This window comes from Cavenderia fasciculata (genome assembly GCF_000203815.1).
Source record: "Cavenderia fasciculata unplaced genomic scaffold Scf_Dfasci-G-p-12c09.r1-3, whole genome shotgun sequence".
In the NCBI taxonomy this organism is placed as follows: Eukaryota; Evosea; class Eumycetozoa; order Acytosteliales; family Cavenderiaceae; genus Cavenderia; species Cavenderia fasciculata.
Window position 1 is genome coordinate 199,544 of NW_004457736.1, and position 25,453 is coordinate 224,996.

The 25,453-nt window shown below is 34.7% G+C and overlaps 14 protein-coding genes across 14 annotated transcripts; 10 read left to right on the top strand and 4 right to left on the bottom strand.

The window, feature by feature from the left end:
* Positions 1 to 69: 69 nt before the first annotated feature.
* DFA_05968 (uncharacterized protein) lies at positions 70 to 1,627 on the top strand (the record flags this gene model as incomplete). The annotated part of the gene is made up of 3 exons (XM_004361626.1): positions 70 to 87; positions 196 to 1,297; positions 1,584 to 1,627. 3 exons carry the CDS (start codon positions 70 to 72, stop codon positions 1,625 to 1,627), a joined length of 1,164 nt encoding a protein of 387 aa, XP_004361683.1.
* Positions 1,628 to 1,869: 242 nt separating this feature from the next.
* DFA_05969 (uncharacterized protein) lies at positions 1,870 to 2,363 on the top strand (the record flags this gene model as incomplete). Its single annotated transcript, XM_004361627.1, has 2 exons — positions 1,870 to 1,995; positions 2,100 to 2,363. 2 exons carry the CDS (start codon positions 1,870 to 1,872, stop codon positions 2,361 to 2,363), a joined length of 390 nt encoding a protein of 129 aa, XP_004361684.1.
* A 680-nt stretch (positions 2,364 to 3,043) lies between these two features.
* Positions 3,044 to 4,948, bottom strand: redA (NADPH-cytochrome-P450 oxidoreductase; the record flags this gene model as incomplete). Its single annotated transcript, XM_004361628.1, has 1 exon — positions 3,044 to 4,948. One exon carries the CDS (start codon positions 4,946 to 4,948, stop codon positions 3,044 to 3,046), a length of 1,905 nt encoding a protein of 634 aa, XP_004361685.1.
* A 611-nt stretch (positions 4,949 to 5,559) lies between these two features.
* Positions 5,560 to 5,967, top strand: DFA_05971 (uncharacterized protein; the record flags this gene model as incomplete). The annotated part of the gene is made up of 1 exon (XM_004361629.1): positions 5,560 to 5,967. The coding sequence occupies one exon, from the start codon at positions 5,560 to 5,562 to the stop codon at positions 5,965 to 5,967; it is 408 nt and encodes a 135-aa protein (XP_004361686.1).
* Positions 5,968 to 6,234: 267 nt separating this feature from the next.
* Positions 6,235 to 7,219, top strand: psmB3 (proteasome subunit beta type 3; the record flags this gene model as incomplete). The annotated part of the gene is made up of 5 exons (XM_004361630.1): positions 6,235 to 6,413; positions 6,519 to 6,626; positions 6,685 to 6,859; positions 6,968 to 7,062; positions 7,171 to 7,219. The coding sequence occupies 5 exons, from the start codon at positions 6,235 to 6,237 to the stop codon at positions 7,217 to 7,219; spliced, it is 606 nt and encodes a 201-aa protein (XP_004361687.1).
* Positions 7,220 to 7,665: 446 nt separating this feature from the next.
* On the top strand, positions 7,666 to 9,174 carry DFA_05973 (uncharacterized protein; the record flags this gene model as incomplete). The annotated part of the gene is made up of 1 exon (XM_004361631.1): positions 7,666 to 9,174. The coding sequence occupies one exon, from the start codon at positions 7,666 to 7,668 to the stop codon at positions 9,172 to 9,174; it is 1,509 nt and encodes a 502-aa protein (XP_004361688.1).
* A 224-nt stretch (positions 9,175 to 9,398) lies between these two features.
* On the top strand, positions 9,399 to 11,851 carry vps37 (Modifier of rudimentary family protein; the record flags this gene model as incomplete). Its single annotated transcript, XM_004361632.1, has 7 exons — positions 9,399 to 9,433; positions 9,512 to 9,619; positions 9,710 to 10,054; positions 10,092 to 10,264; positions 10,346 to 10,674; positions 10,967 to 11,075; positions 11,142 to 11,851. The coding sequence occupies 7 exons, from the start codon at positions 9,399 to 9,401 to the stop codon at positions 11,849 to 11,851; spliced, it is 1,809 nt and encodes a 602-aa protein (XP_004361689.1).
* Positions 11,852 to 12,092: 241 nt separating this feature from the next.
* Positions 12,093 to 12,580, top strand: med11 (putative mediator complex subunit 11; the record flags this gene model as incomplete). The annotated part of the gene is made up of 2 exons (XM_004361633.1): positions 12,093 to 12,260; positions 12,344 to 12,580. The coding sequence occupies 2 exons, from the start codon at positions 12,093 to 12,095 to the stop codon at positions 12,578 to 12,580; spliced, it is 405 nt and encodes a 134-aa protein (XP_004361690.1).
* A 139-nt stretch (positions 12,581 to 12,719) lies between these two features.
* On the bottom strand, positions 12,720 to 14,837 carry DFA_05976 (uncharacterized protein; the record flags this gene model as incomplete). The annotated part of the gene is made up of 1 exon (XM_004361634.1): positions 12,720 to 14,837. One exon carries the CDS (start codon positions 14,835 to 14,837, stop codon positions 12,720 to 12,722), a length of 2,118 nt encoding a protein of 705 aa, XP_004361691.1.
* Positions 14,838 to 15,956: 1,119 nt separating this feature from the next.
* On the top strand, positions 15,957 to 16,994 carry DFA_05977 (uncharacterized protein; the record flags this gene model as incomplete). Its single annotated transcript, XM_004361635.1, has 3 exons — positions 15,957 to 16,098; positions 16,214 to 16,723; positions 16,810 to 16,994. The coding sequence occupies 3 exons, from the start codon at positions 15,957 to 15,959 to the stop codon at positions 16,992 to 16,994; spliced, it is 837 nt and encodes a 278-aa protein (XP_004361692.1).
* Positions 16,995 to 17,647: 653 nt separating this feature from the next.
* Positions 17,648 to 18,428, top strand: DFA_05978 (Putative Ligase; the record flags this gene model as incomplete). Its single annotated transcript, XM_004361636.1, has 4 exons — positions 17,648 to 17,687; positions 17,786 to 17,942; positions 18,052 to 18,274; positions 18,351 to 18,428. 4 exons carry the CDS (start codon positions 17,648 to 17,650, stop codon positions 18,426 to 18,428), a joined length of 498 nt encoding a protein of 165 aa, XP_004361693.1.
* Positions 18,429 to 18,605: 177 nt separating this feature from the next.
* Positions 18,606 to 19,339, bottom strand: DFA_05979 (uncharacterized protein; the record flags this gene model as incomplete). Its single annotated transcript, XM_004361637.1, has 2 exons — positions 18,606 to 18,661; positions 18,745 to 19,339. The coding sequence occupies 2 exons, from the start codon at positions 19,337 to 19,339 to the stop codon at positions 18,606 to 18,608; spliced, it is 651 nt and encodes a 216-aa protein (XP_004361694.1).
* A 1,165-nt stretch (positions 19,340 to 20,504) lies between these two features.
* DFA_05980 (uncharacterized protein) lies at positions 20,505 to 23,010 on the top strand (the record flags this gene model as incomplete). The annotated part of the gene is made up of 5 exons (XM_004361638.1): positions 20,505 to 20,598; positions 21,031 to 21,116; positions 21,530 to 21,888; positions 21,958 to 22,167; positions 22,245 to 23,010. The coding sequence occupies 5 exons, from the start codon at positions 20,505 to 20,507 to the stop codon at positions 23,008 to 23,010; spliced, it is 1,515 nt and encodes a 504-aa protein (XP_004361695.1).
* Positions 23,011 to 23,574: 564 nt separating this feature from the next.
* Positions 23,575 to 25,290, bottom strand: DFA_05981 (uncharacterized protein; the record flags this gene model as incomplete). Its single annotated transcript, XM_004361639.1, has 5 exons — positions 23,575 to 23,811; positions 23,898 to 24,081; positions 24,926 to 24,981; positions 25,086 to 25,109; positions 25,288 to 25,290. The coding sequence occupies 5 exons, from the start codon at positions 25,288 to 25,290 to the stop codon at positions 23,575 to 23,577; spliced, it is 504 nt and encodes a 167-aa protein (XP_004361696.1).
* Between the last annotated feature and the right edge of the window lie 163 nt (positions 25,291 to 25,453).

Below are 25,453 nucleotides of genomic sequence, written 5' to 3' on the forward strand. Positions count from 1 at the left end.
GCATAAAAGAGTGCTCTTGTTCATCATTCAAGTCAGTTTTTTATTCAACAATATAATATATAATACAATATGTCTGACGACGTTCAAGTATGTATCTCTAGAGACTAAAAAAACAATATCAAGCAACTGCTCTCATCTACTCCTCATTTTCAAATGCTAATTAATTTCCATTTTTTTACTTTTCTTTTACATTAGGCTTTAGTTATCGATAACGGTTCTGGTATGTGCAAGGCCGGTTTCGCTGGTGATGATGCACCACGTGCTGTCTTCCCATCCATCGTCGGTCGTCCAAGACACACCGGTGTCATGGTCGGTATGGGTCAAAAGGATTCATACGTTGGTGATGAAGCCCAATCCAAGAGAGGTATCCTCACCTTGAAGTACCCAATTGAACACGGTATCGTTACCAACTGGGATGATATGGAGAAGATCTGGCATCATACCTTCTACAATGAACTCCGTGTTGCCCCAGAGGAACACCCAGTTCTCCTCACTGAAGCCCCACTCAACCCAAAGGCCAACCGTGAAAAGATGACTCAAATCATGTTCGAAACCTTCAACACCCCAGCCATGTACGTTGCCATCCAAGCTGTATTGTCACTCTATGCTTCTGGTCGTACCACCGGTATTGTCATGGACTCTGGTGATGGTGTCTCCCACACTGTTCCAATCTATGAAGGTTATGCTCTCCCACATGCTATCCTCCGTCTCGATCTCGCTGGTCGTGATCTTACTGACTACCTCATGAAGATCCTCACCGAACGTGGTTACTCTTTCACCACCACCGCCGAACGTGAAATCGTCCGTGATATCAAGGAAAAGCTCGCCTACGTTGCCCTCGATTTCGAGTCTGAAATGCAAACTGCTGCCACCTCTTCTCAACTCGAAAAGTCCTACGAATTACCAGACGGTCAAGTCATTACCATCGGTAACGAACGTTTCCGTTGCCCAGAAGCCCTCTTCCAACCATCCTTCCTCGGTATGGAATCTGCTGGTATCCACGAAACCACCTACAACTCGATCATGAAGTGTGATGTTGATATCCGTAAGGATCTCTACGGTAACGTCGTTCTCTCTGGTGGAACCACCATGTTCCCAGGTATTGCTGACCGTATGAACAAGGAACTCACTGCCCTTGCTCCATCCACCATGAAGATCAAGATCATCGCCCCACCTGAGCGTAAGTACTCTGTCTGGATCGGTGGTTCCATCCTTGCCTCCCTCTCCACTTTCCAACAAATGTGGATCTCCAAGGAGGAATACGACGAGTCTGGTCCATCCATCGTCCACAGAAAGTGTTTCTAAGCAATTTGCCCCCCCTGTCCCCTTCAATATATATAATGTTGTAAAAATAATAAACTCACCCCGAACCATCTAGCTGACGAGTAGATTTTATCCTCGTTCGTTCGTAGTGTTCAAAAACCCCAAAAAAACAAAACAATTGATAGTCTTTATTTCTTTCTTTTTCTCTTTCTCTCTATACTTTAATCCCTCTCTCACTCTATTTCGACACAAACACCAACGACTTGCAGTGTTTGATTCATTATTTACACTGTAGTATGATTAAAATTTATAAATTATAGTTTTATTAAGTTGTTCAAAAGAGCTTAAAGATAATAAATTATAAATTTAATTTTCCATTTTTTTTATAAAACAGAGAGGTGTGACCTCAAGAGTTATTCATAGTTTATTACTTTTCCTTATTATTCCCTTTTCAGAATACATCTTAATTTAAAAGAATCTTTTCCAATTTAGTTTGAAACTGACCTACTTTCGAGAGATGGAAACTGGTTTGTTATATTTTCAGTTACAGGAGAACCAAAAACTGATTGGCAAGACTAGTCAAGAGCTCAGGTATATGAATGGGCAATGAACCATAAAGAGGACGATGTTAAAGACCATGCCCATACTTTGAATGAGGAAGATATAGATGGAGATGATCTTAGAATTATGACGGTACCACTCCTTCGATCTTTTCGTATCTCATTTGGAAAAGCACGTAATATTCAAGCAGCTATTGACACTCTTAAGAGTATGTATCAACATTTCCTCAAACCTTGAGCAGATAGACATTAACTTTTTCCTTTAATATTTTCTAGAACCTGACACTCTGCATCAGTTTCCCAAGATACAACAGACAGGATAAACATGAAAGAAAGACAGAAGAGTATGACCAAGAGCCTCTTGAGCAATTTTTTAATGAAGTCTCAAGATTCCATAGAAAGTATCTTTTATCGGAAAGGGTAGGATCCCCAATGGGTACTGAATCCCAAACCCATTTTCTACCAGACCAAATCGAAAAACTCTCAATCGAGGACAATCCCTCCGCCTCAAGATCAACCAATCAACCAAGCACCTCATGATCAACAAAACAATAAGCACCTCATGATCAACCAAACAACCAATCGCCTCCAGGTCAACCAACCATCCGGTGGTTGATGACTCTTTCCAGTTTGATTTTGAGTCACCCCCACAGATACCTCTCGACCAACCAAACAACCAATCACCTCCAGGTCAACCAAACCATCCGGTTGATGACTCTTTCCAGTTTGATTTTGAGTCACCCCCACAGATACCTCTCGACCAACCAAACAACCAAGAACCTCGGGATCAAACAAACTACCAAATGGGATCTGATCATATCCCAATAACTGACAACGACCACTTGGAGAATGGTTCCCCACATTATTTCGACTCCCAACCATCAGTACTGATCGCATTCGTGAGTTGGCACAGATGCCCAAATGGAACAACGAGGAAAAAGAGGAATTCTTGCGTGCTACTAGGTGCAAAGGGGGACGATCTGGAAATTGTGAATGTACTTGGTTCCGAGGAAGAAACCCCAAAAGATGCTCTACAAGAGGTTGTGGCCACAATCAAACTGTCCATCCCAATTTCACAGCTAATTTAAATTAGCTAATTAGTAAAATAAACATTTTGTTCTTTTTCTTAGCATGCCCAATGATCCTTAATACCTTATTAGCGTAAAATTGATTTGTATATTTATATAAGTTTATTAGTATTAATTTAATTTCATTTTTGTTTAGAACCAAGTATCCTTTTGGTATCTCTTTTGTTTTTCCAATTGATGAAGGAATTGTTCAGCCTCTGCTTGATCGATTGAAAGGTGTTGAACGAGGATCTTTTGAAGGGTTTGATGAACGTCGACAGCCATGTGCTTGGCATCACCACAAACGTAAATGTGACCACCAGATTGGATGAGATCGCAGACTTGTTGACTGTTTTCCAAGAGTCTGTCTTGGACATAGACCTTTTTGTCGGTTTCACGAGAAAAGGCAGTGTTGAGTTTGATGATATTGTCGTTGGCGTACGACTCGAGGACATCCTTGTAGAGGTAGTCAATCTTGGAGGAACGACTGCCAAAGTAGAGGTGATTCTCGCCGGTGGCGCCAATCTTGACACGTTCTTGGATAAATGCAACAAATGGTGCAATACCAGTTCCTGGACCAATCATAATGATTGGGGTGGATGGATCAGATGGGAGACGGAAATCTGGGTTGTTGTTGACAAAGATGGAGCATTGATCGCCAATCTTGAGACGGTCAGACATGTGGGTAGAAGCGACACCGATACGTTCAGATCCGTTCAATTGGTAACGGACAATAGCTACGCACAACGAGACAGTCTTGTCATTGTGAGCTTGCGATGAAGCAATAGAGTAGTAACGTGGGAGCAATTTAGAGAGGTTCGAGAGAACGTCGTTGATGGGTGGACGTGCAGATGAAAACATCTTGAGGACGTCGACGAGATGGTTTTGCTCGAGGAAGGTGTGGAGAGCGGCGTTGCTCTTGCTGGTGCCGTCGGCGACGAGGGCAGCGAGCTTGGCCTTTTCATCGGCTGATTTGGCGTGGTCGCGCAAGAGGACGAGTAACTCTGGCTTGACATTGTGCAAATCGTAGCATTTGGTGAGGATGTGTTCGAGGGTGATGGTGGAGGCGTTGGAAGCACCAAACTTCTCTTGGTAGTGCCAGCCGGGGGTGGCGACCTTTAGCGAGGCCTGCAACTTGAGCTGAGCGACGACAGCGGCCACCTCGGAGGCCTGGTTGTGGGCGAGGACGGCGAGCGAGTCACCGGGGATCCACTTGAGCTCAGAGTCGGCCAACTCAAACTCAAAGTGGTAGCCTTCCTTGTCACGGTTGTTGGGGTTGGTGAGCAACTGCTTGGCAACGAGCTTGGCGCTGAATGGCACCTTTTTGTTGTGCTTGCCAGCGTTGGCGGCAAATGTCTTGGCACGCTCGTATAAATAGTCTGATGGACGACACTCGAGGCCAAGTGATGGCAACATGTCAATGATGCTCTTGAACCAACGGTCAAAGACGGGCCAGTCTTCTTGGTCAACGTCGACGCGGTCCTTGATACGGGCGGCGCCAACCTCTTCAAAGAGACGGTCCATAGTCTTGCCGGCTTGGCAATAGTATGGGTAGGAACGGTCGCCAAGTGCGAGCACGGCAAACTTGGCCTGCGAGAGACGGAGTTGGCTGGCGTTGGCCTCCAAGTAGTCAAAGAAGGGACGGGCAGTGGTGGGTGGCACACCATCACCAAAGGTCGAGGTGATGATGAGGATAAGTTGTTCCTTTTCAAGTTCCAACATCTCAAACTCTTCCATGTCGACGGCACGAGCCCACATGCCGCTGATCTCACTGATCTCGCTTTCGAGCTTTTGTGCCAATTCGGCCGACAAACCATATTCAGTGCCGTAGAGGATGAGGATGGGTGCAACGTCACCTTTTGGTTGAACATAACGCTCCTTCTTTTCCTTTTTGGCGGTTCTAGCAGCATACTCTTCTGGTGAAAGTTGACCAAAGGCAATAGCTCCACCCTCTCCATTGGAAACATTCTCCATTGTAAGGAACTTGTACAAGAATAAACCAATACCACCACCAATAGTGGCTAATGCAATGGTTGATGGTTTAAGTAAACTTTTCATCTCTAAAGTATATTTATATATTTGTATGTATTATTGTTGTGTTGAAAAAGGGGGTGGGTGGAGGAGTGATGGAATAAGATAGATAGATAGATAGATATAGATTAAATGTGAAAGAAACACTTCGAGTATGAGGGGTAAGGTGAAAGTACTTGTTCGATTAATCAAAGTAAATAAAAAGTTATCTATCTATTTAAAAAAGAAGGTGAAGGAGTCGTGTGAAGATATTATTAATAATGATGAACGACCAACACCTGATCAAACGAAAAAAAAAAAAAAAAATGTCTGGAGAGGAAGAGCCAAATGACGTTTGATTGTGAGTTGTCTACGTTGACCATCAATCGTTAGATATCTATCTATCTATTTTTTTTGTTTATCGCACTGTTTGATTGATGAAAGGTAGGAGATGAAAACCCATCGATGATGGTGATGGGGGAGTCCACACAAGACCTAATATTTCGCTATCCTGGAGAAAGTTTGAAGAAATTTGATCATCGACAACAACAACATGACATGACGGATGATCAACTCTTTTATCATCATTTACAATTAAAAGATACAGAGAAAAAGAAGAAGAAGAAGAAGAAGTTAGTTGTTTGTTGATTGTTTGTGGAATGTCAAGTGCAGGAAGAAAGTTTGAACAACAATATAGAAAAGAACATGGTGCTGGTGCAGGTGGTGAGAGTCATGCAAGACATATCGTCCCAGCCAAGATACTAGAAGCACACCCATCAGTTGGTAATGATCATGAATCCAACTATAGAATGGGAAGCAGAGACCAAAACATGGTAGACCTAAAGATTGACAACATGATTGAAAAGCGCAACTACCAAACACATGGCCTAAGTAACGATGAATACATCCGTCCAGATAGAGTTAGAAGTAGAATAGAACAACAAGTAGCATCTATTAAAACGATGGCTGACTATAGCAAACGATACGTTAGAGACTTGTACTTGGCTGCACAACACTATGAAATGGATTTAAGAATATTCAATGGTTTGGATTTTGATAGAAGATAAAAGAGATAGATAGAGAAGAAACAATAATCACCACAAACACATATGTACTCTCTCTCTTTAATATGTAACATATAATAGTAATAGTAATAGTATATTAATTATAATTAATCAAATAAATTAAATTAAAAAAAAATTAAAAAAAAAGGTGATGTTCACTTTTTTTTTTTGTGTGATGATTCTCATCAAAGTTATTAAATTAAAACGTAATACATACACATAATACATATATATATATTTAAATAAAGAAGAAAAGACAAGATGAGTATTATGGCATATAATGGTGGTGCCGTCATTGTAATGACTGGCAAGAACTGTGTAGCTATCGCTACCGATCTTAGATTTGGTATTCAACATCAAACCGTATCTAATAATCATCCAAAGGTCTACAGAATCAATGATAAGTGTTTCATTGGTATCTCTGGTCTTGTAACAGATGCTCAAACTTTGTATGTGTCAAGCAAGCAATCAAGCAGCAGTCTAGCATGTGTAAAGAAGAGTAGTAACTAATCGATTCATCCTATTTTCCTATCAACTTTTACATATATGTTTAGATATCAAAAATTAGTATTTAGACACAACTTGTATAAATTAAGAGAAGAGAGAGATATGACACCACAAGTACTTTCAAATTTAGTTGGTAATATGTTATATGAAAAGAGGTAATGATTGAATTAAAGATTATTTAGAGATAGAACACATTATTAATAATATTTATAGATTCGGACCATACTTTACAGAACCAGTTATTTGTGGATTAGATACACAAGATAAACCATTCATCTCTGGCATGGATCTCATTGGTGCCTCTGTATATACCGAAGACTTTTTATTGGTTGGAACAATGACTCCTGCCATGTATGGTTTGTGTGAAACTTTATATAAGAAGGATATGGTAAGAAGCAATAGAATAAGAAGAATGAAAAAGAGAGAGAGAGAGAGAGAGAGAGAGAGAGATATCCAAGAGAAATACTTGCTAACATAAACTATTTATTTATTTTAGAATGAGGATGAACTTTTCGAAACAGTTTCTCAATGCATGTTATCATCGATTGAAAGAGATGCTATGAGTGGTTGGGGTGCTGAAGTTACAATCATGTAAATATTACTATTAATATTCATTTATTTAATCCAGTTGGATGAAACTGGAACCTGATAGACAATAGTCATTTCATATTTATTAATACTCCTTGTTTATTTTTATAGTACTCCAGCAAAGACATACAAGAAGAAACTTTTAGCTCGTCAAGATTAAATTTTAATAATAGTAGTAATATTATAACAAAGAACAATAACCTGTCACAACAACAACAACAACAACAAACCAAACAACAACAACAACAACACCAATTTTCAAACTACAACGAAATCCTTTATTATATGATTCTTCATCCCATTGGTAATCATTCGATTGATTGTCCAGTGGATCGACGTCGTATATAATATTATATAAAAAACCCCTTATAAATAAATAAGAAAAAGAGAAGAGAATCAGTTCACTCTTTTATGTAAAGATAAATAATGTTTCTGAAAACAATCTAATTATTCAAGGTCACAGGATATTAATATATCTTTCTTTTTAAATTCTAGTCGAGACGGCAACAACCAAACTATAAATGTTTTGCTCTTTTGGTTTAGTTGGTTGATCATTGTTGTTTGAATCATCTTCTTTTAGTAGTAGTAGTAGAGGTAAAATAATAAATGAAAGATAAACAAAGAAAAGAAAAGAGACAAAAACAAAGAAACAAACAAAAAGAACAACAACAACAACAGCAACAACAACAACAAGAACAACTACAAAAAAGATTACAAGAGATTCAAATACCAGTCTATGTAACACAAATCATTGTCAATCTACTCTTTACGGACTGTGTCATTGATAATGATACCTATCAACTATTGTCACTAGCAAGTGTATGCAAGAAATGGTTTGACATTGTAAAGTCTGCACTTCAATCGTCGACCACTCGATTGAAACCAAGCTTTCCAATGCCAGATTCCGTTAGATATGAAAGAGACTTTGTTGTAAACAAATACTACTATCCAATCAAGCAAAGACAACGTAGTGCATATGCCCTATGCCAGTACCCAACAAGACTTAATTTCACACCTGGTCCATATTGGTTTCCCATGTCCAATCAAAACTCTGAGCTACTAGTGTCTGTCTCAACCAAGATACGAGAGCTAGAGATTCAGAGTTTAGAGGAAAACACGATCAACCGAGAATTGTTGGCATTGCCAATGCCAGAGTTGGAGAGTCTACGCGTTAAACACACCACCGAATTCAAGCAGCAACATTCCGGTCCTATACTCCGTTATTGCTTGTTTTTTGAGATGCTGTTAGACATGGACAAACAATCACCCAAGTTGGCCAATCTGAAGAGTATCGAGTTTAGATCGGTCTTTCCATTTGACGCTGATGAATGCACCCAACTATTTCAACAATGTCAATTGATTGAATCTGTCGATATATCAGATGATGTTGACCCTCCAAACGATGGCTTTGAAATGGTACTCTCTGCACTGTCAGTGTTGCCACGTCTCACCAAATTAACTCTCAGTCGATTCGGGTCAACGATGACAAATATGATCCCAAATACAGTGACATCTATATCGATTCATCAAAATAGGACATCTACACCAGAGTTTAGAGAGTATGTCGAAAGGGCTAAACACCTCAGATCACTAGACAGAATATTTTTGAGTCGCGAATGGCTCAGAATACTTGCACACACTCAACTCACCAAACTATACTTTGGTATTGACAGTCCCGATGATATCGACATTGGATCACCTCTCATTATTCCAACACTCGAAACCCTAGTAATAAACATGCGAAGGATCAACGAGTCGAGTGCCTATCTCTATGGATTTGAATTGGATCAATTGCCCAGACTAAGAAAATTGTATCTTTTACAAGGAGATGGCTGGGACTATGTGACCGATTTAATATCCCGTTCAAAGAGTATCAAGAAATTATCTACAAGTATTGTTGGTTGCACTCAAACAAAATGTAATCTTCTTTTTGATTCCATCCAACAGAGTCGCACATTTAAAAGATTACGTCTAAACTATGGTCAAGAAAATAGTAGTAGTTTTACATTAATTAAAGCATTTAATCAATACCAAATCGATCATCCAGATACCTATTTAGTAGCTAGACAACTTGATGATTATCTTTTAATTACAAATACAAATAATCATTATTAATAATAATAAATAAATAAATAACCCTTCCATTTGTTTTTGAAAACACTGCAAAAAAGAAAACCTACTTTTCGAGGATTAGATTCATTCTTGTTTAATTTTCTTTTTGAGGGGAGAAAGCAAGGCAAAAGTTAACAACAACCTATTAATCAAAGTTCACTTCTATTTTCACGTGTATATATAAATAAAGTAAAGAGATAAAATAGATAATATAATCATATAATATCATGTCAACCAAAGAAAAGAATGAGTTGTTGGTATTGTAAGTAACTTGTTTAAACATAAGACTACTATATCGATATCTTGAACTTATCATTTAATCATCATTCATTATACACAGGAAACAGAAACAAATTGAAAGTTTAAAGAGTAGATACCCAACAATCAAAGAGATTGCAAAAGAGTCAACATATAAGATACCTTTATTAGGAGGTATTCAACTTGTTATGTATGATATGATAATAATATTATTTGTTGGTTGTTAGATACTCTTCTTCTTGATTATTAACAAATATACCGATTTGATTCTTTTATTTAGATCATTACCAATCTATTTCCCAAATTCACCTCCAGCATTCTTTTTGGAGTCTGGTGATGGACAAACATTATCGATCAGTCCACCAAACAACTGGACTCCACAAACCAATCTAAGTAAAATGATTATGGAATATATTGAATATTACTCCAAGAATCCTCCACGTTTTCCTACTTCTCAATATTCTCCACCACCAACTTATTATAATGCTCAACAACAACCTACGCAACAACAATCACCAAAAGGACCACCACCACCATATTCACCAGGAACAACAACAACTAATGTACAAACAACACAACAACAACAACAACAACAACAGCAACAACAGCAACAGCAACAACAACAGCAACAACAACAACAACAACAACAATACAAAAAAAAGTGCCATTCCATCACTACCAACTGCATTCCCAGAACTTGAAACAAAGACAAAAGAAGAATTATTGGAACTTTTACAATCAGATGATTTGGAATATTTAATCTTTTCACTTGATGAAGTGAGTGCAATGTCTGTTGAAAAGGAGAATTTAGAACTTGAAAATCAAAAATATAATGGTACGAACAAATGGGAGTAGATATATAAAAAAGTTCCTATTACTAAACATCCTTTCCTTTTCTTATTTAAAACAATTATAGTTGCAATTGAAAAGATTCAAACAGAAATTACAGAAACAAGATCAAATTTGGATGAACAAATGGGATTGTATCAACAATTAAAATCAGAGTGTCAAGAAAAGATGGATCAAAGAAAAGCAATTGAACAAAAATTCTCTTCACATGCCGTTTATACTAAACTATCAGATGCTGTCAACGATTCAGAATCAGTATCTGACAACTTGGCTCAAGAATTTTTAGATGGCAACATGGAATTAAAAGACTTTAAAAAACAATTTAAAGAAAAGAGAAATATTTTCCATTCAAGATCAGCTAGAAAAGAAAGTTATTCAAAGGATATGAATATTCATGTACTAAAAAAAAAAAACAATACAATCAATTTAGTAGGATTTTTTTTATAATAATAATATTTATTCAAACACAAATAACAATCCAAGTATTCATTAAAATTCAATCAGGTATATTGTTTCTTTTTTGGATTACTTTTGCTGTAATTATTAATAAAATATGGATTTCAAAGAGAACTCTTGAAAAAATGTATTCTCTTGATCTAAAATTTTCATAACAACAATAACTTCATCTCTTGATCATTATGATCAACTATTATTATTGTTGTTATATATTTATTAACTTGTTGCAAAGATGATGTCATTAAATGCAACTGAGTATATTGGTCGTACTCCTCCTCAAAATCCTCACTTTGATATCATCTATCAATCAGATTGTTTCATTTCTATCAACAAACCATTTGGTATGTCAACTATGATGATGATGCTAGTACATACAAAGCATTGCTGACATCACTCGTTTGTTATAGATGTTTGTATTGATGGTGATGATCGAGAACATACAGTGCTAAAGTTTATAGAGAATCGATTCCCAGAGTTAAAAGGTTTGGTTAGGTTTGCTAATCGTATCGACTATGCAACGAGTGGTATTGTTCTGACCGCACTCACCAAAGAGGCAACAAACAGTGCAATGAATCTATTCAGTTCCAGAGAGACAAAGAAAGAGTATCTTGCAATCGTTTGGGGACACGCTCATCCCGTCTATGACGGCAACAACAACACAGAGATGACAATTGATAGCCCGATTGCAGAGATGCAAGATGACCCTACAAACTTTAAGATGGTAATTGGTGTTGCTGGATCAACCAATGCAGGACGTGCATCATTAACAAAGTATCGAGTACTCGAACATGGAACACTTAATGGCAAAGCAGTCAGTAAAATTCAACTGTTTCCACATACTGGTAGAAGACATCAACTTCGAGTTCATATGGCTTCAATTGGACATGTTATAGTGGGTGACGAAACTTATGGCGATAAAGATCCACTCACTCCAAGAATGATGTTACACTCTTGGAAATTAATGTTACCATTCAACAAATTAAAGAAAAAAGATAAACATCATTCAATTGGTACTTTAAACTTTGAAACAATTGATCCTTTTAATCAAATCATTAATAATACAGAAACTAAAGATAATATAAATAATGAAAACAATTCTATAGTTGAACGAAAATAATAATAATAATAATAATAATAATAATAATAATAATAATAATAATAATACAAATAATAATGATGATAATAATGATATTAATAATAATAATGATGGTACAAACAATAACAATAATAATAATCTGCAACATAGATATCATCCATACAATAAAAGTTAATATTTAGAATAGTTTTTTTTGATTACCAAATTAGATTTCGCACTTGTTCATTTAGTTCAGGTTTAATTTATATATGTATGGTAGACTATGAACTCTTTGACATTACTTAATAACATTGAAGATAAAGTGGTAGAATCTGTAAACAGTGCAGGTAAAGCTCTCAACTCATTGTCAAAAGCATATGATGTTCAAAACTCTACTCAATCAATTCAAGACTTTAAACAAACATCTGATCGTTATTTCAATTTAGTAAAGGTATGATGATAACATAGTACTATTAGTACATATCCTATATCTTTAGATGATATAATTACTAACAAGAGCTATCTTTATTATAGAATGATATTCATAAAGGATTAATGGAATTTGTAGACTCAATGACAGATGTTGCTCCATTTGATCATTCTAGTTTTGGACTCAAGAGTGAATTAGATATATCACATGAATTTACAAAGATTATTCTTCATCATCTTGATGATATAGATTCTGTATTTAAAGAATATGATCAATTAAAACAACAACAACATCAACAACAACAACATCAACAACAACAACAACATCAACAACAATCATAATGGGTTGATACACAACCTTTTGGCTTGTAAAATTAAATGTAAATAGGAATGAAATAAATTAAACAACATTATTTATTAATTGGATTATATGGTTTTATTATTATTACGATTATTATTATTTTGTTTGTTTAAACTTTTTTTAATTATGAGTAGGAGAACAACAAGATAATAAAGTTTTCAATTGAGTTTGAATGATTTCATTGGTTTGTTGTAACAATGCATTACGATTGGTTAGAATATCTTTACTACTTTTAAGACGAGATGTATCATCCAAAAGTTGGCTGATTGATATTGTTGCCCTTTGTCCAATTGTTTCCAATTCGACCAATTCTTTTTTCAATCGCTTGTTCTCATTGATCAATGCTTCACGTTCTCGCTCCATTCGTTCAACTTTGATCATGAGATTACGAATGCCATTTGAGGTTTCAAACCCCGCAGCCACAGAATCATCATCAACCATAAGATGTTGAGGTGCTTGTGGAAGTGGTGGCATTGGATTTCTCCTTCTCTTTCCAACAAGTTGTTCTGGTGGTATTACACTAGAGGATTCTTCGATGCCGCCGCTGCTGCTGCTCAATCCAGAGCCAAATCCATTCAATTGTTGAAGTAATTGTTGTTGTGTTTGTTGTTGTTGTTGTTGTTGTTGCTGTTGTTGTTGTTGTTGTTGAAGTGGTTGTTGTTGATTATTAAATAACTGGTGTGTAGTTGACGACATTTGTTGATGCGGACCAACATATTGATAGAATACTTTTTCTTTTGTATTTGAATGTGGTTGTTGTTGCTGTTGTTGTTGTTGTTGTTGTTGAGGATAAAGTGTTGATTTATATTTTTCTTCCATTGATTGTGCTCTCTTTCTACCTCTTTGTTGTTGATGTTGTTGTTGTTGTTGTTGCTGTTGTTGTTGTTGTTGATGTTGTTGTTGTTGTTGTAATAATATTTGTTGTTGTTGATGTTGATGTTGTTGTTGTCTCTCCATCATTAAAACAGCAGCATGATTTTGATTCTGACTAGTTTGATTAGACTTTGATGGAGGAGGAGGAACATACAAATGTTGGGGGTACTGGGGAGTAGGTGGACGGCCACCACTGGCCTGCTGTTGTTGGAGCAGCAATTGCTGCTGATGTTGTTGTATTTGAATCACTTCCTTGTCAGCATCCAACAACGATGTAGAACTATATGTTCGATTGTTACCAGACGACGATGATAGTGCCTTGTTTGGATGAGGTGACATGATATGTTTGTTACTTGTAGAGGTTGTCGTGGTGGTGGTTGTGGTCATTGTCATGGACGGCTCGTCTTCATCCATCAAGTCACTATTATTTAGATTGTTTATACTGTTTCTACTATCTCTTTGATGCAGTGCTGCAGGTTGTGTATGAGAGTGGGTTTGTATTTGTGCACCGACTGGTTGGTCGTCTGACAGTTCTCCATCCAACTTGTCACCCTCGCTATCACCTCCAAAATGGATATTAGAGTTATTGAACCGCGTAAAGTCAAGCGACGACTTGATGTTGTATGGACGGCTGCTTGATCCGCTCTTTGCGAGGGCGTCCGAGATGCCATTGCCAGTGCCATTTCTCGTGGCGGCAGTTGACGATGCATTTTGATTGATAATCTCCTCCTCTTCATCGTCATCTTTGGCCGACGCCATTGACTTTGCATCGTCGCCACCCTCTCCATCGCTGCTGACTGGAGCAAAGTTGGTCGAGCTCGACTTTAACGATATCTTGATTTTGGTTGGATCGTTGGTTGAAATATATTCCATGCCAATTGACTCGCCACCACTGGCTGGGTTATTTTCTTGGTCTGACGATGCGGCTGCCGCTGCTGCCGCCGCTGCCAGTAACGAACTGGTGGTGTTTGTAACCATTGGACGGTCGCTGTCATCCTCTCCATCGGCTGAAGTATCCTCATTGTCAGTGTCTTTAGCTTTAGAAGAAGTATCCTTGGTGTCGATGTCGTCTGGGTCGTCCTTGTCGCGAGGTAATTGATGTTCGTCGTCTTCATTCTCATCATCTATTGTCATCTTATTATTCTTGTTGTTGTCTCTGTCATCATCGATGAGATGATCATCTGACATCTTGACATCATCCTCTTTCTTTGCTTTTCCTCTATCGGCACCTGATTCTTCTTCCTCATCTTCCTCATCATCAATATTGTCCTTTGAGAGTAGTAGTGATGCATCTTTATCTTTGTCTTTTAACAACAAAGAAGAATTTGCCGAGGTTATCACCTCTACTGCATTATCCATCATCATGATTTAAATCTCTCTCTCTCTTTTGATTAGTATTAATCTATCTATCTATCTAACTTTACTACTACTATTTCTTTTAAAACTTTAATTATACAATAAAACTATTTAATAATAATAATGGTATTGGTATTTGGTATAATAAACTATTGCAATCTTTGTTGTTGTTGTTGTCTTGTTGTTATTGTTATTGCTGTTGTTTGTGTAATGATTTTATATATAATATTACTAATATATTACTAATATTACGAATTAAATATAATTAATCAAACACTCTTCTTCTTCAAACAATATAAAAGGAAAAAAGAGGAGAAGGGATAGACTACTTTGTTGTTGTTGTATCTCTACTAGTACTGGGTGCAGAGCAAATATAAATTAATTAGTACAGTGGGGTACTGTTTCTTTCCCATTTCATGTTAGACTGGCTGGCTATCGACCCATTACAACCCACCCACCCTACACCTCCTATGCTTTCGCTATCAACACTCTATCAACAACAACACAATGTTGTTTGAAAGGAGAGAGCTGACCAAAAAACCATTGGGTGAGCAAGGAGAGGGGGTTGAAAAGTTGTTTTGATCCCTCATAATGACCAATCATCCTTGAAATCTTCTGATAGGTTGTTTCCTTTCTTTTCTATCTTATCTATTTATCTATCTATCTGTCTATCCGTCTATCTATTTTCTTTTTACAAGTAGAAGGAATGAATATCGACACACTACATCATGATGTATAGAGAGTCAGAGAGAGATAAAAATGTTTGGGTTTATAAAAAATATTTAAAAATTATCATTTTTAATAATGACAACAAAGTCTAGTCTATTCTCTGTGTTGGTCTATATTATATCTATCTATCTATCTATCTATCTTATCTACAACGAATTCTATCTCAAGATAATTGATAGGATACACTGTTGAGTTGAATAGGAATCCATAATAATAATACTATTATAATTAATTATTTTTGCAAAGTTTGGAAAATCAAACAATAAATAAATTTTTCAAAGACGACACTCTTTCGTTCGTTATTTTGAGCACGATTATCTTTCGCATTGCAAGATAGGTTAATATTAATATATATTTATACGCCACTTTTATATATATTAAACAAACAAAGAAGAAGAGATGGAACCAAGCATAGAGAAAAAGTTAGGTGTTGTTTCATTTGAAACTAGAGAGGATAAGAAAAAATATAGATCCAAAAAGAGAAAGGAGAGAAAGATCAAACAAGAGAAAGGTGAAAAGGTTAAAAGAGTTTATAAACAAGGTATGTCTTTTATCAATCAAACAAATTATCGTATAGGGGAATAGAAAAGAGTTTAAGAGTTGTGTATTAACACAATTTGTTTGTCTGTTTGTTTGTTTGTTTGTGTAATCTATAGATTATCATAGCAGTAGTGAAGATGAATCAGATAGCCAAGATGAATCAGAAGATAGTTACTCTGATTCGAGTAGTTCAGAGTCAGAGGAAGAAGAACAACCTAAAAAGAAACAACAAAAGAAACCAACACAAGGAGAGAAACAAAACCAACAAAAGAATGACCCAGACAGATTCTCTAATATTATGGAATCTATTTTGAGAAAGGAACCAGCTATTGTCAAGAGTGGAGGTGCACCGATTCTTTCAAAGTACAAAAAGAAAAAGACAGAGGATGAAGCAGACCAAGAAGAGACCAAGAAGAAGCAGAAAAAGAAGAGACAAGAAAAGGATATGGTTGAAAGTGTCAGCCACAAAAAGATCGATGTCTTGATCACCTCTGAAGAGCGTGAAAAGATGCGTGTTGCCAAACGTGGTGTCATCAAACTCTTTAACGCCGTTGCCAAACATCAACTTGAAAATCCAGTTGTCGATGCTGACCTTGACGATGAAATCGATCCACAAAAGGATGAAAGTAGGTTTAAACACACATAGTTATATCAATATATGGTATAATATAATCAACTCAAACTAACAAACACTTCTATCTTTGTACAATAGTGACCAAAAACCAATTTTTATCAAAGTTAAAAGACAAGAAATCAACAGACTCTAAAACCACCAACAACAAGAAACAAAATGTAAAGAAAGAAAACAACAATGGATCATCTTGGGATGCATTCGATGAAGATTTAATGAGTAATCCAAAGAGTAGTCAATGGGAGGAATATGACAACAATGAATAAATACAAAGTAGTAATCATTAAAAATAATCAATCAATCAAACCAACCAACCAACAACCAAATATATCTATTGATAACAAACAAACAAACTACTAAGAGTGCGAGAGAGAGGAGGAGAAGATCGAACGAGAATAATAATATTAATAATAATAGATGGTTATATAGTTGAGATCCAACTGAAATATATATATATATATATATATATATATATATATATGAACGTAGGTCGGTGCCATATAATCTTAATCTTGAGTTTCCATGATTCACCAAAACCATTCCATTCCAAAAATCCGTCCAACGTTGGGGGTTGATGAGTTTTCTCTTTTTTCTTTTTTTTTTTTTTTTTTTTTCAAAGTGCGTTTTCAAGAAGAAAGCAGTAAAAACTTATTATTATTATTATTAACTCTACTTTATTTTAAACTCTCGAGATATTGTATCATTATTTCTATCTTTTATATTATTATTATATATTCTCGTTCGATCTTCTCCTCTCTCACTCTCTTAGTAGTTAGTTATATATCTATACCCTATATCATACATACACTACACTGTTATTGTTTACAGTTATACACCACCACCATCATTCTCTCAACAACAAAGACATAGTTTGTTTATATATATATAACAACATACTCAACCACTCACACAAGTCACCATGTCACAGAGCGCATTATTGCTAAAAAAGCAACTAAGAGGTATGATTATAATGATGACAAAAGAATAGGGCAACAACTGATAGACAATATTGTATTAACACACACATTCATTTACTCATTATATGATTACTATTTAGACTTGAACAAGCACCCAGTAGAAGGGTTCTCTGCAGGTTTAGTTGATGAATCCAATATTTATGAATGGCAAATTGTCATTGTAGGTCCACCAGATACCCTCTACGAAGGAGGTTACTTTAATGCTGTCCTCTCATTCACACCCGATTATCCAAACAAGTAAGTACAACATCAATCACTTTTATTAGCATGAATAATATCAAATATTAATACAAATCTCATTCTTTACTTCTTCTTCTTCTTCTTCTTCTTTCTTTTTTATTTTTAGACCACCAAAAATGAAATTCATCACTGAAATGTGGCATCCAAATGTATATAAGAATGGTGACGTTTGTATTTCAATTCTTCATGAACCTGGAGATGATGTTTATGGTTATGAAAAGGCAAGTGAAAGATGGTTACCAGTTCACACTGTCGAATCTATTTTGGTTTCTGTAATATCCATGTTGTCTTCTCCAAATGATGAATCTCCCGCAAATATTGATGCTGCCGTATGTTTTGAATATAATGCTTATATATATAAAGATTACAGACAATATTAACCTTTTTATTATTTAATATATATAGACCGAATGGAGAAATCAAAAAGATGTTTTCAAAAAGAAGGTTGCCAGAGTTGTTAGAAAGAGTCAAGATAATATGTAAACAAATATAAATTGGTCTATAGATGAAATATTAAGATTATAATATTGTTTGCCCAACAATGTTGGCCTTTTTCTTTATTTGATAGTTTCCAAAAATATAGAATAGAATTTTCTATCTTTGGCATGGACATGGAACCCATCCATTAAGTTAATTATACGATTGGCACTCTCTCCACATTTATAGTTCATTCCTTTCTATCGTTGGTTGTTGTTTTGGTACAAATCCATGACCACCTACAAATGATTGAAAAAGATTAATCAACATAGTTGAATAGATAGATAGATATAATAGATCGAGAGAGAGAGAGAGTACATACTGGTAGCTGATAAAATATCACTTAGATCTTTGACTCCTGCTACAATGGCAGCAGACCCTTGATTAATTTGTTGTGAAGAAAATGATGGAAGGAAATCAAATAGAAATGAGAAAATGGGAGCATTTAAAAAGGTTTTAGGTTTGATTTTACTTGATAATCCAATCTCTTTTAAGTTTTGATTATTATTATTATTGTTTTTGTTATTATTGTTATTATTATGTTGATTAATGGTATATTGAATTGGTAGTGCTAAATGATCACCAACTTTTTCATAAACTGCTTTACCACCAAGACTTGTAACTTCTATAGTAAGTTCTGCAATTGGTAAAACACTGACATGATTTTCTCCTCCTTTGTTTTGGTTAATATTATTATTTTTCAATTGTAATCTGTTTACAACTAAAACATAATTGATTAATAGTTGGTATATTACTACTAGTAAAAGTCCGATGACTAGAATAATGTAAAATGATTTTCTTAATTTCTTAAAGATATTTAATGATCGAGGATATTGTAATCCTCCTCCTCCTCCTGTACTTTGACTATTACTATTATTATTATTCTGTTTTTGTTTATTGTAAAATTCAAACAACATTCTCTTCTTTATTTAATTGATCATGATAATTAAACAAAATGATTTTACTATCTTGTTGTCTGTCAGTCAGTAAGTACAGTATCTGTTGATTGATTGATCTATTCGAATTTCAATATTAGGAGATAATGATGAATAAAAAAAAAAATCACAATCCCTGTGTTTTGATAGTGGTAGCACAATTCAATTCAATTCAATTCTGGGGGATAGATAGGTGATTAATTGTTATGGGTCGAAGAAAAGAACTTCTTTATTACCTTGTCTCCTATCGTTTCTCATCTGACGACAACTTTCTTTAAAAGGGGTTTTTTTGGAACACTTGTTCTTTTTAATTTCAAAAAAAGCCCCCTTTTATGAACAATTAATTTAATTAATTGATTACTCCAAAATAATAATTCAAAATACCCTTTTTTTATAAACGAAAAAAAAAGTAGTTTAGTAATCATTAAACAAAAAGAAAAGAAATATAATCTTAATAATAATATAATCTAACTAGATAATTTTTTACAAGTCAGATTTCCCATCATCAAAAAGAAGTATTAATAATTAATTAATTTTTAATTTAATTATTTGTTTGTTGGTATCCCTCATATTCAAACATGAAAATCATAGATTTCATTTCACCTTCGCACACACAAAGTCTTTTTTTGTTTTGTTATCATCTAGGTATACGTGGTGGTGGGAAATGGTAAATGCCAATCATCAAACATAGATGATTGACAAAGAAGAGAAAAAGATAGATAGATAGTTAGATAGTTAGAGATTTAGATTTTATCTTTGCTGCTACGCTTTCTTCAGCACAATTGAATACTCATGCATGTAGTACTTTCCTTCCCGCCAACCAACCAAATACTGTCATTCAGGGGGGGCACAACACCAACCAAAATAATTTTCAGTGGGAGGGGGGGGGGGGGGGGGGGGGAGGATCCAGTCATCCAATCCATGCTAACCTCACTTCACATTGTATTGTATCTGTTCATTCAACCTTCCAAATTTACATGGTGGGTGGTAGTGGTAGTGCTTTATCAAACGACAACAATGTGTTCATTTGACATGAAAGTCGACTCACCACTTGTTACATTGATTAATTTAAATTTTGGTGATATACAACAAACTCATCGGACCACCGGTAGCTGTAGTGGTATCGTTGGTGGTGGTGTGGATGCTGATGGATGCAACTACTAGTTTGGGTTCGGAGGGTTTAACTGAACTCACCACCTTACATACTACTACTACTTCTGTATATCAACCAATTAATCTATGTATGTAGGTTGAAATTGATGATGTTGATTATAAAAAAAACAATTACTACTACTACTATATACATATTCATATTATTATTATTATTATTATTATTATTAATGTTGTTATTGCTATTGTAGCTCAACTGATAATATTCATATCATTTTAAAGAGAGAGAGAGAGAGTAGTGACAGATTAAGTGAGAGAAGAGAAAAAGGAAGCAGCCCATACATATGTATTAAAAAACCTAAATATAAATATATTAATATCCATAAGAGAGAGAGAGTTTTAAAATATTTTAGCAGTAACCTCCAACAACTATCATTTACAATCTATTGGATTCATTATTCAATTGAATTCCAGTTTTGATTTCCAGGTCGATATCAAGTTAACAACAACAATAATAATAATAATATTTTCAACACCACCCCCTTTAATAGTAATTATCATAGATCAAAAATTAATTGACTTACCTCCTTCACAACAACAACAACAACAACCTATCACACCAATACATTTAATATATTATAATACAAATGTATTAGAAAATATAAATCTTTTAGATAAGATTTTAAATCTATTTTCCATTTTTCCTTTTTGCCCGTCAGTCAGTGAGTGTAGTGCAATTATAGTATAGTACTTTATATGCCCCATAATCATTAGTATTATTCCTATTTCCTTTTTCCTCACACCCTATTTAAATCAAATAAATATATATAATCCTTATAAATATATATATTGTTTTGTTTGTGTTGCATTGTCAAAAAAATAGATATAAATTTCAGAGAATTGGTCTCGAATTTTGATTTGCTCATTTCATAATTTTATTTTTTACCTTTTTCCAATTTTAAATCTGTTTCCTTTTTTCTAAAACCATAAATACCCTCCTCATACTCCAACCAACTTACATTTTTTTTTGAAAAACCTTTAGACAATTATTTATAAATATAGATAGATATGAAATTAGAAGTTGTACCACCAGGTACACATATTTATCAGGAAGAGTTGAAAAACTCATTAAAATCACCAAGACGAAGATCACCAAGCAAAATATTTACAAAATTGGTAAAGAGAGATTCAGACACGACAGTATTGAATCATGCTTACCAAGTTAAACGAGCACTCATGGAGAGTGTTAGAGAAGTCAATAATAGTACCGACGATTGTCTAGACTATGGAAGTGACTCGGAAAATGAATCATGCTCCTCTGCCGCATCGTCTCCAACCAGGTCACCAACAACATGTTGTTCAATCATAACAAATAGAAATCAATTTGATGAATCATATACTATAGGTCCTCTTATTGGAGAGTATGTAAAAACAAACAAATAATATATATAATCTAATTACTAATTAATGAATTATATTTCCTTCTCTAGAGGATCAACTTGTAAAGTTTATTGTGCAACCAATAAAAAAGATAAAAAGAAATATGCAGCAAAAGTAATTCCAACAAAGAAAATATTTAAAAAAGATTTCAAATTAGTTTCCAAGGAAATTGGAATCATCAAGTCACTAGACCACCCAAACATTATTAAATTACATGACACTTATATAACCCTTGAAAATGTTTATATTATTATGGATTTGTATGTAAAAAAACTAAATATATATATATCTATCTATAAATCAAATAATAACAAACTATTCATTTTTTAAAAAATAGTGTCGACGGAAAAGAATTATTTGATGAAATTCTAGAAAAGAGAATATTATCAGAAGATTATGCAAAATCAATTACCAAACAAATAATTGGAGCATTGCTCTATTTACATAACAATCGTCATACTGCGATTGCACATAGAGATTTAAAGCCAGAGAATATAAAATTTTCTTCGCGAACCAATTCCATTAAATTGTTGGATTTTGGATTTGCAGGCTACCTAAATAATAATAGTAAACCAAATGATCCATCTTTATCACCATCCTCATCTTCGCCATCATCATCGGCTGATAGAATTGGGACATTGGGATATGAAGCTCCAGAAATTGTCACTGGAAACTCAAATATCACTTGTAAAGTTGATATGTGGGCACTTGGCGTCATCACCTATATCATGTTGTGTGGTTATCCACCATTCTTTTCGCAACAAGAGTACCGTGAAGACAATTATTTAAACTACTACCCGTTTTGGCTACTGTTCAACGAAGATACCGCTTATCTTCGAGAGTCCATCATCGACTCTAAATTCGATTTTTCCTCCGATCACTGGACCAGTGTCTCGGATGATGCCAAACACTTTATCGCATCACTCTTAAAAGTCAATGTCGATGAGAGAATGTCGGCTCTTGAAGCCGTCTCTCATCCATGGTTACTTTCCAGAGATCTTTCTTCCGCCACCGTATCACCATCCACTCCCCTATCTCCATCTCCTCCGTCACCACTTTCTCTTTCTGTTTCAACTGATGATAATAATGAGTCAAGTGAATAAACAATGAGAGAGGAAGAGGATGAGACAAGAGATAGAGAAAAGAGTGGAAGAGTCAATCAACCAATCAACCAACCATATAATTCCAACCATATTTAATCAAAATTAATTTAAGGCCATATGGCCATACGCTCTCTCAAACCAAACCAACCAGACCATATATTGTATAAACAAACAAACAAACAAACAAACAAACAAACAAACAAAAATAGATAACTTCCAGATATAGGCAACACTTTAAACCATTATTTAATTAATTCCAACCAACCAACCAAACTTATTTAAAACCAACCATATAATAATATTCACTGCTGTAGCCAGTATAATAATAATAATAATAATAATACCACCTACTACTACTACTACTATTACCACTATTTAATAATGTAAATAACCAAAACAACAGATAAATAATTGCACCTAAAATTAAATTCCAGGGGAAAAAAAGAAATAATCATCAAAATCCTTTTTGATTATTTTCAAATAAATATATTATTTAATTTCATTCATTATATACAATTTCCTATATTATTATTATTATTATGTTTGTCGCGTGGTGTCCAACGATTAATCGTCTTTCTTATTTTCCTTTTCATCTTCATCATCGTCATCGTTTTCATTATTTTTTGTTGTTGTTGTTGTTATTGTTGTTGCTTCCAATTGTTCGTTTAATTTCTTTCTTATTTGAGCATGAGTTCTATTTTGTTTTTTCTTCTTTCTTTGTTCTGCCTTTCTTTTAACCTTTTGTTCCTCTACTTTTTTTGTTTCTTCTCTTCTAGTTAAAAACTCTCTATTTTCTTGATCCTATATTATATATGTTGTTGGTGTTGTTAGATTGTTTATTCTTGTGTTGATAGTTGTTGTTTATATATAGATGTAAGCCTACCTACCAATTGACTTTCTTTTTCCATTGTTTCAAGTCTATCTATTTCCTTTCTTCGTTGCGTTCTGTATATATGAAAGTCTCCACTGCTGCTACCAGCAGTCGACCCAGACACATTAAACACTGTAATCTTGCTAGATGTAGGGTTTAAATCTTCTTGTTGTTCTGATGATGTTGATGACGACGACATTCTATATTTAAATATGAATATACTACAACGGTCAATATATAAATAATGACTGCTTGCAACTCAATATCGATCTTTGAGAAAAAAAAAAAAAAAAAGGTATGGTGTATTTATCAACTCGAACTCATTGAGATAATCTCATCAAAAAGACACTTTGAAAGTTATTGTTACAATATTTTTATTGTTGTTGGTTTGTTGTTCTATCTGTTTGGGAAATACGGTACCATTTGGACACTCACATCCAAATTAAATTAATTAATTTAAAATCTACAAACCGGCGACGGTCAAGACCTAAAACAAGTCAACAATAAAACCGAAAAACAGTTCTTCTTTCGAATCAGGCGATCTCGCCTCGCCTATTCTTTTGAAAAGATGAGCTAACCTAAGAGGTTGAACACGCGTTCTAATCTTTTAGGCGTTGGTTGGTTTACTCGGCCGAAAGTTGCAAGGGCTGGCTGACCTCACCAAAAAACAAAAATAATTTAAATTTATTAAATTTGTGTAAAGCCGGAAGGAGTGCTCGCCTCCAGTCTCTCTTATATTCTTACAATAGTTAACACAACTCTTTTTCTTTTTTCCTCTTCTCCTCGACAAACAAAGAAATAATATTATTTAAAAGAATACTACCAACAACAACAACAACCAACACGCACGAGCAGCAAACAACATAAAAGCAACCAACAACTAGTATCATCTTTTAATATATTAAACACTTAGGTTTGGAGGAAGATCAAAAAACAAAAACAAAAACTAATATAGTACATATTTATCTTATTAATCCTTTGATATCTTTACTATATTTCTTTTTCTTTTCTTTTTCATTATATATATATAATAATATAATATACCCACCAATAGAGAGTACATAAAACTCACCTGATTCAACTAGACCGATAAATTCCAACTATCAGTTTATTATTTTTTTTCTTTGTTTTAATCAACAAAAACTAAACCAACAAAAACAACAACAACAATCACCCAAAATATTTTCTATATATATTCACATACACACAATTCAAGGCATATACTAATCTAAAAAAAAAAAAAGTAAGTAGTGCAAAGAAGAACTCTCTCTTTTAGAAAACCGAAAATCTCGTCGTTTGTTGCATTTGCCGACTTCTTGGGACATTTATAAATTTGAAAAACCGAGAGTCGCGATAGTGCATGTTCATCACCCCTCCCCTCACTACTACTCTCTTGCATATCATACCATATCTTTCGCTGTGTCCCCCCACTACATACCACCTTCACCTCACCACTGCTCATACACTCACTGTTACTGTTGAACATGTTCATGAACATCTCATCACCATTGTGCTTTGATTATTCAATCTCCTCTTCACTCACCATCCAATCAATCACTACGATACACTTCA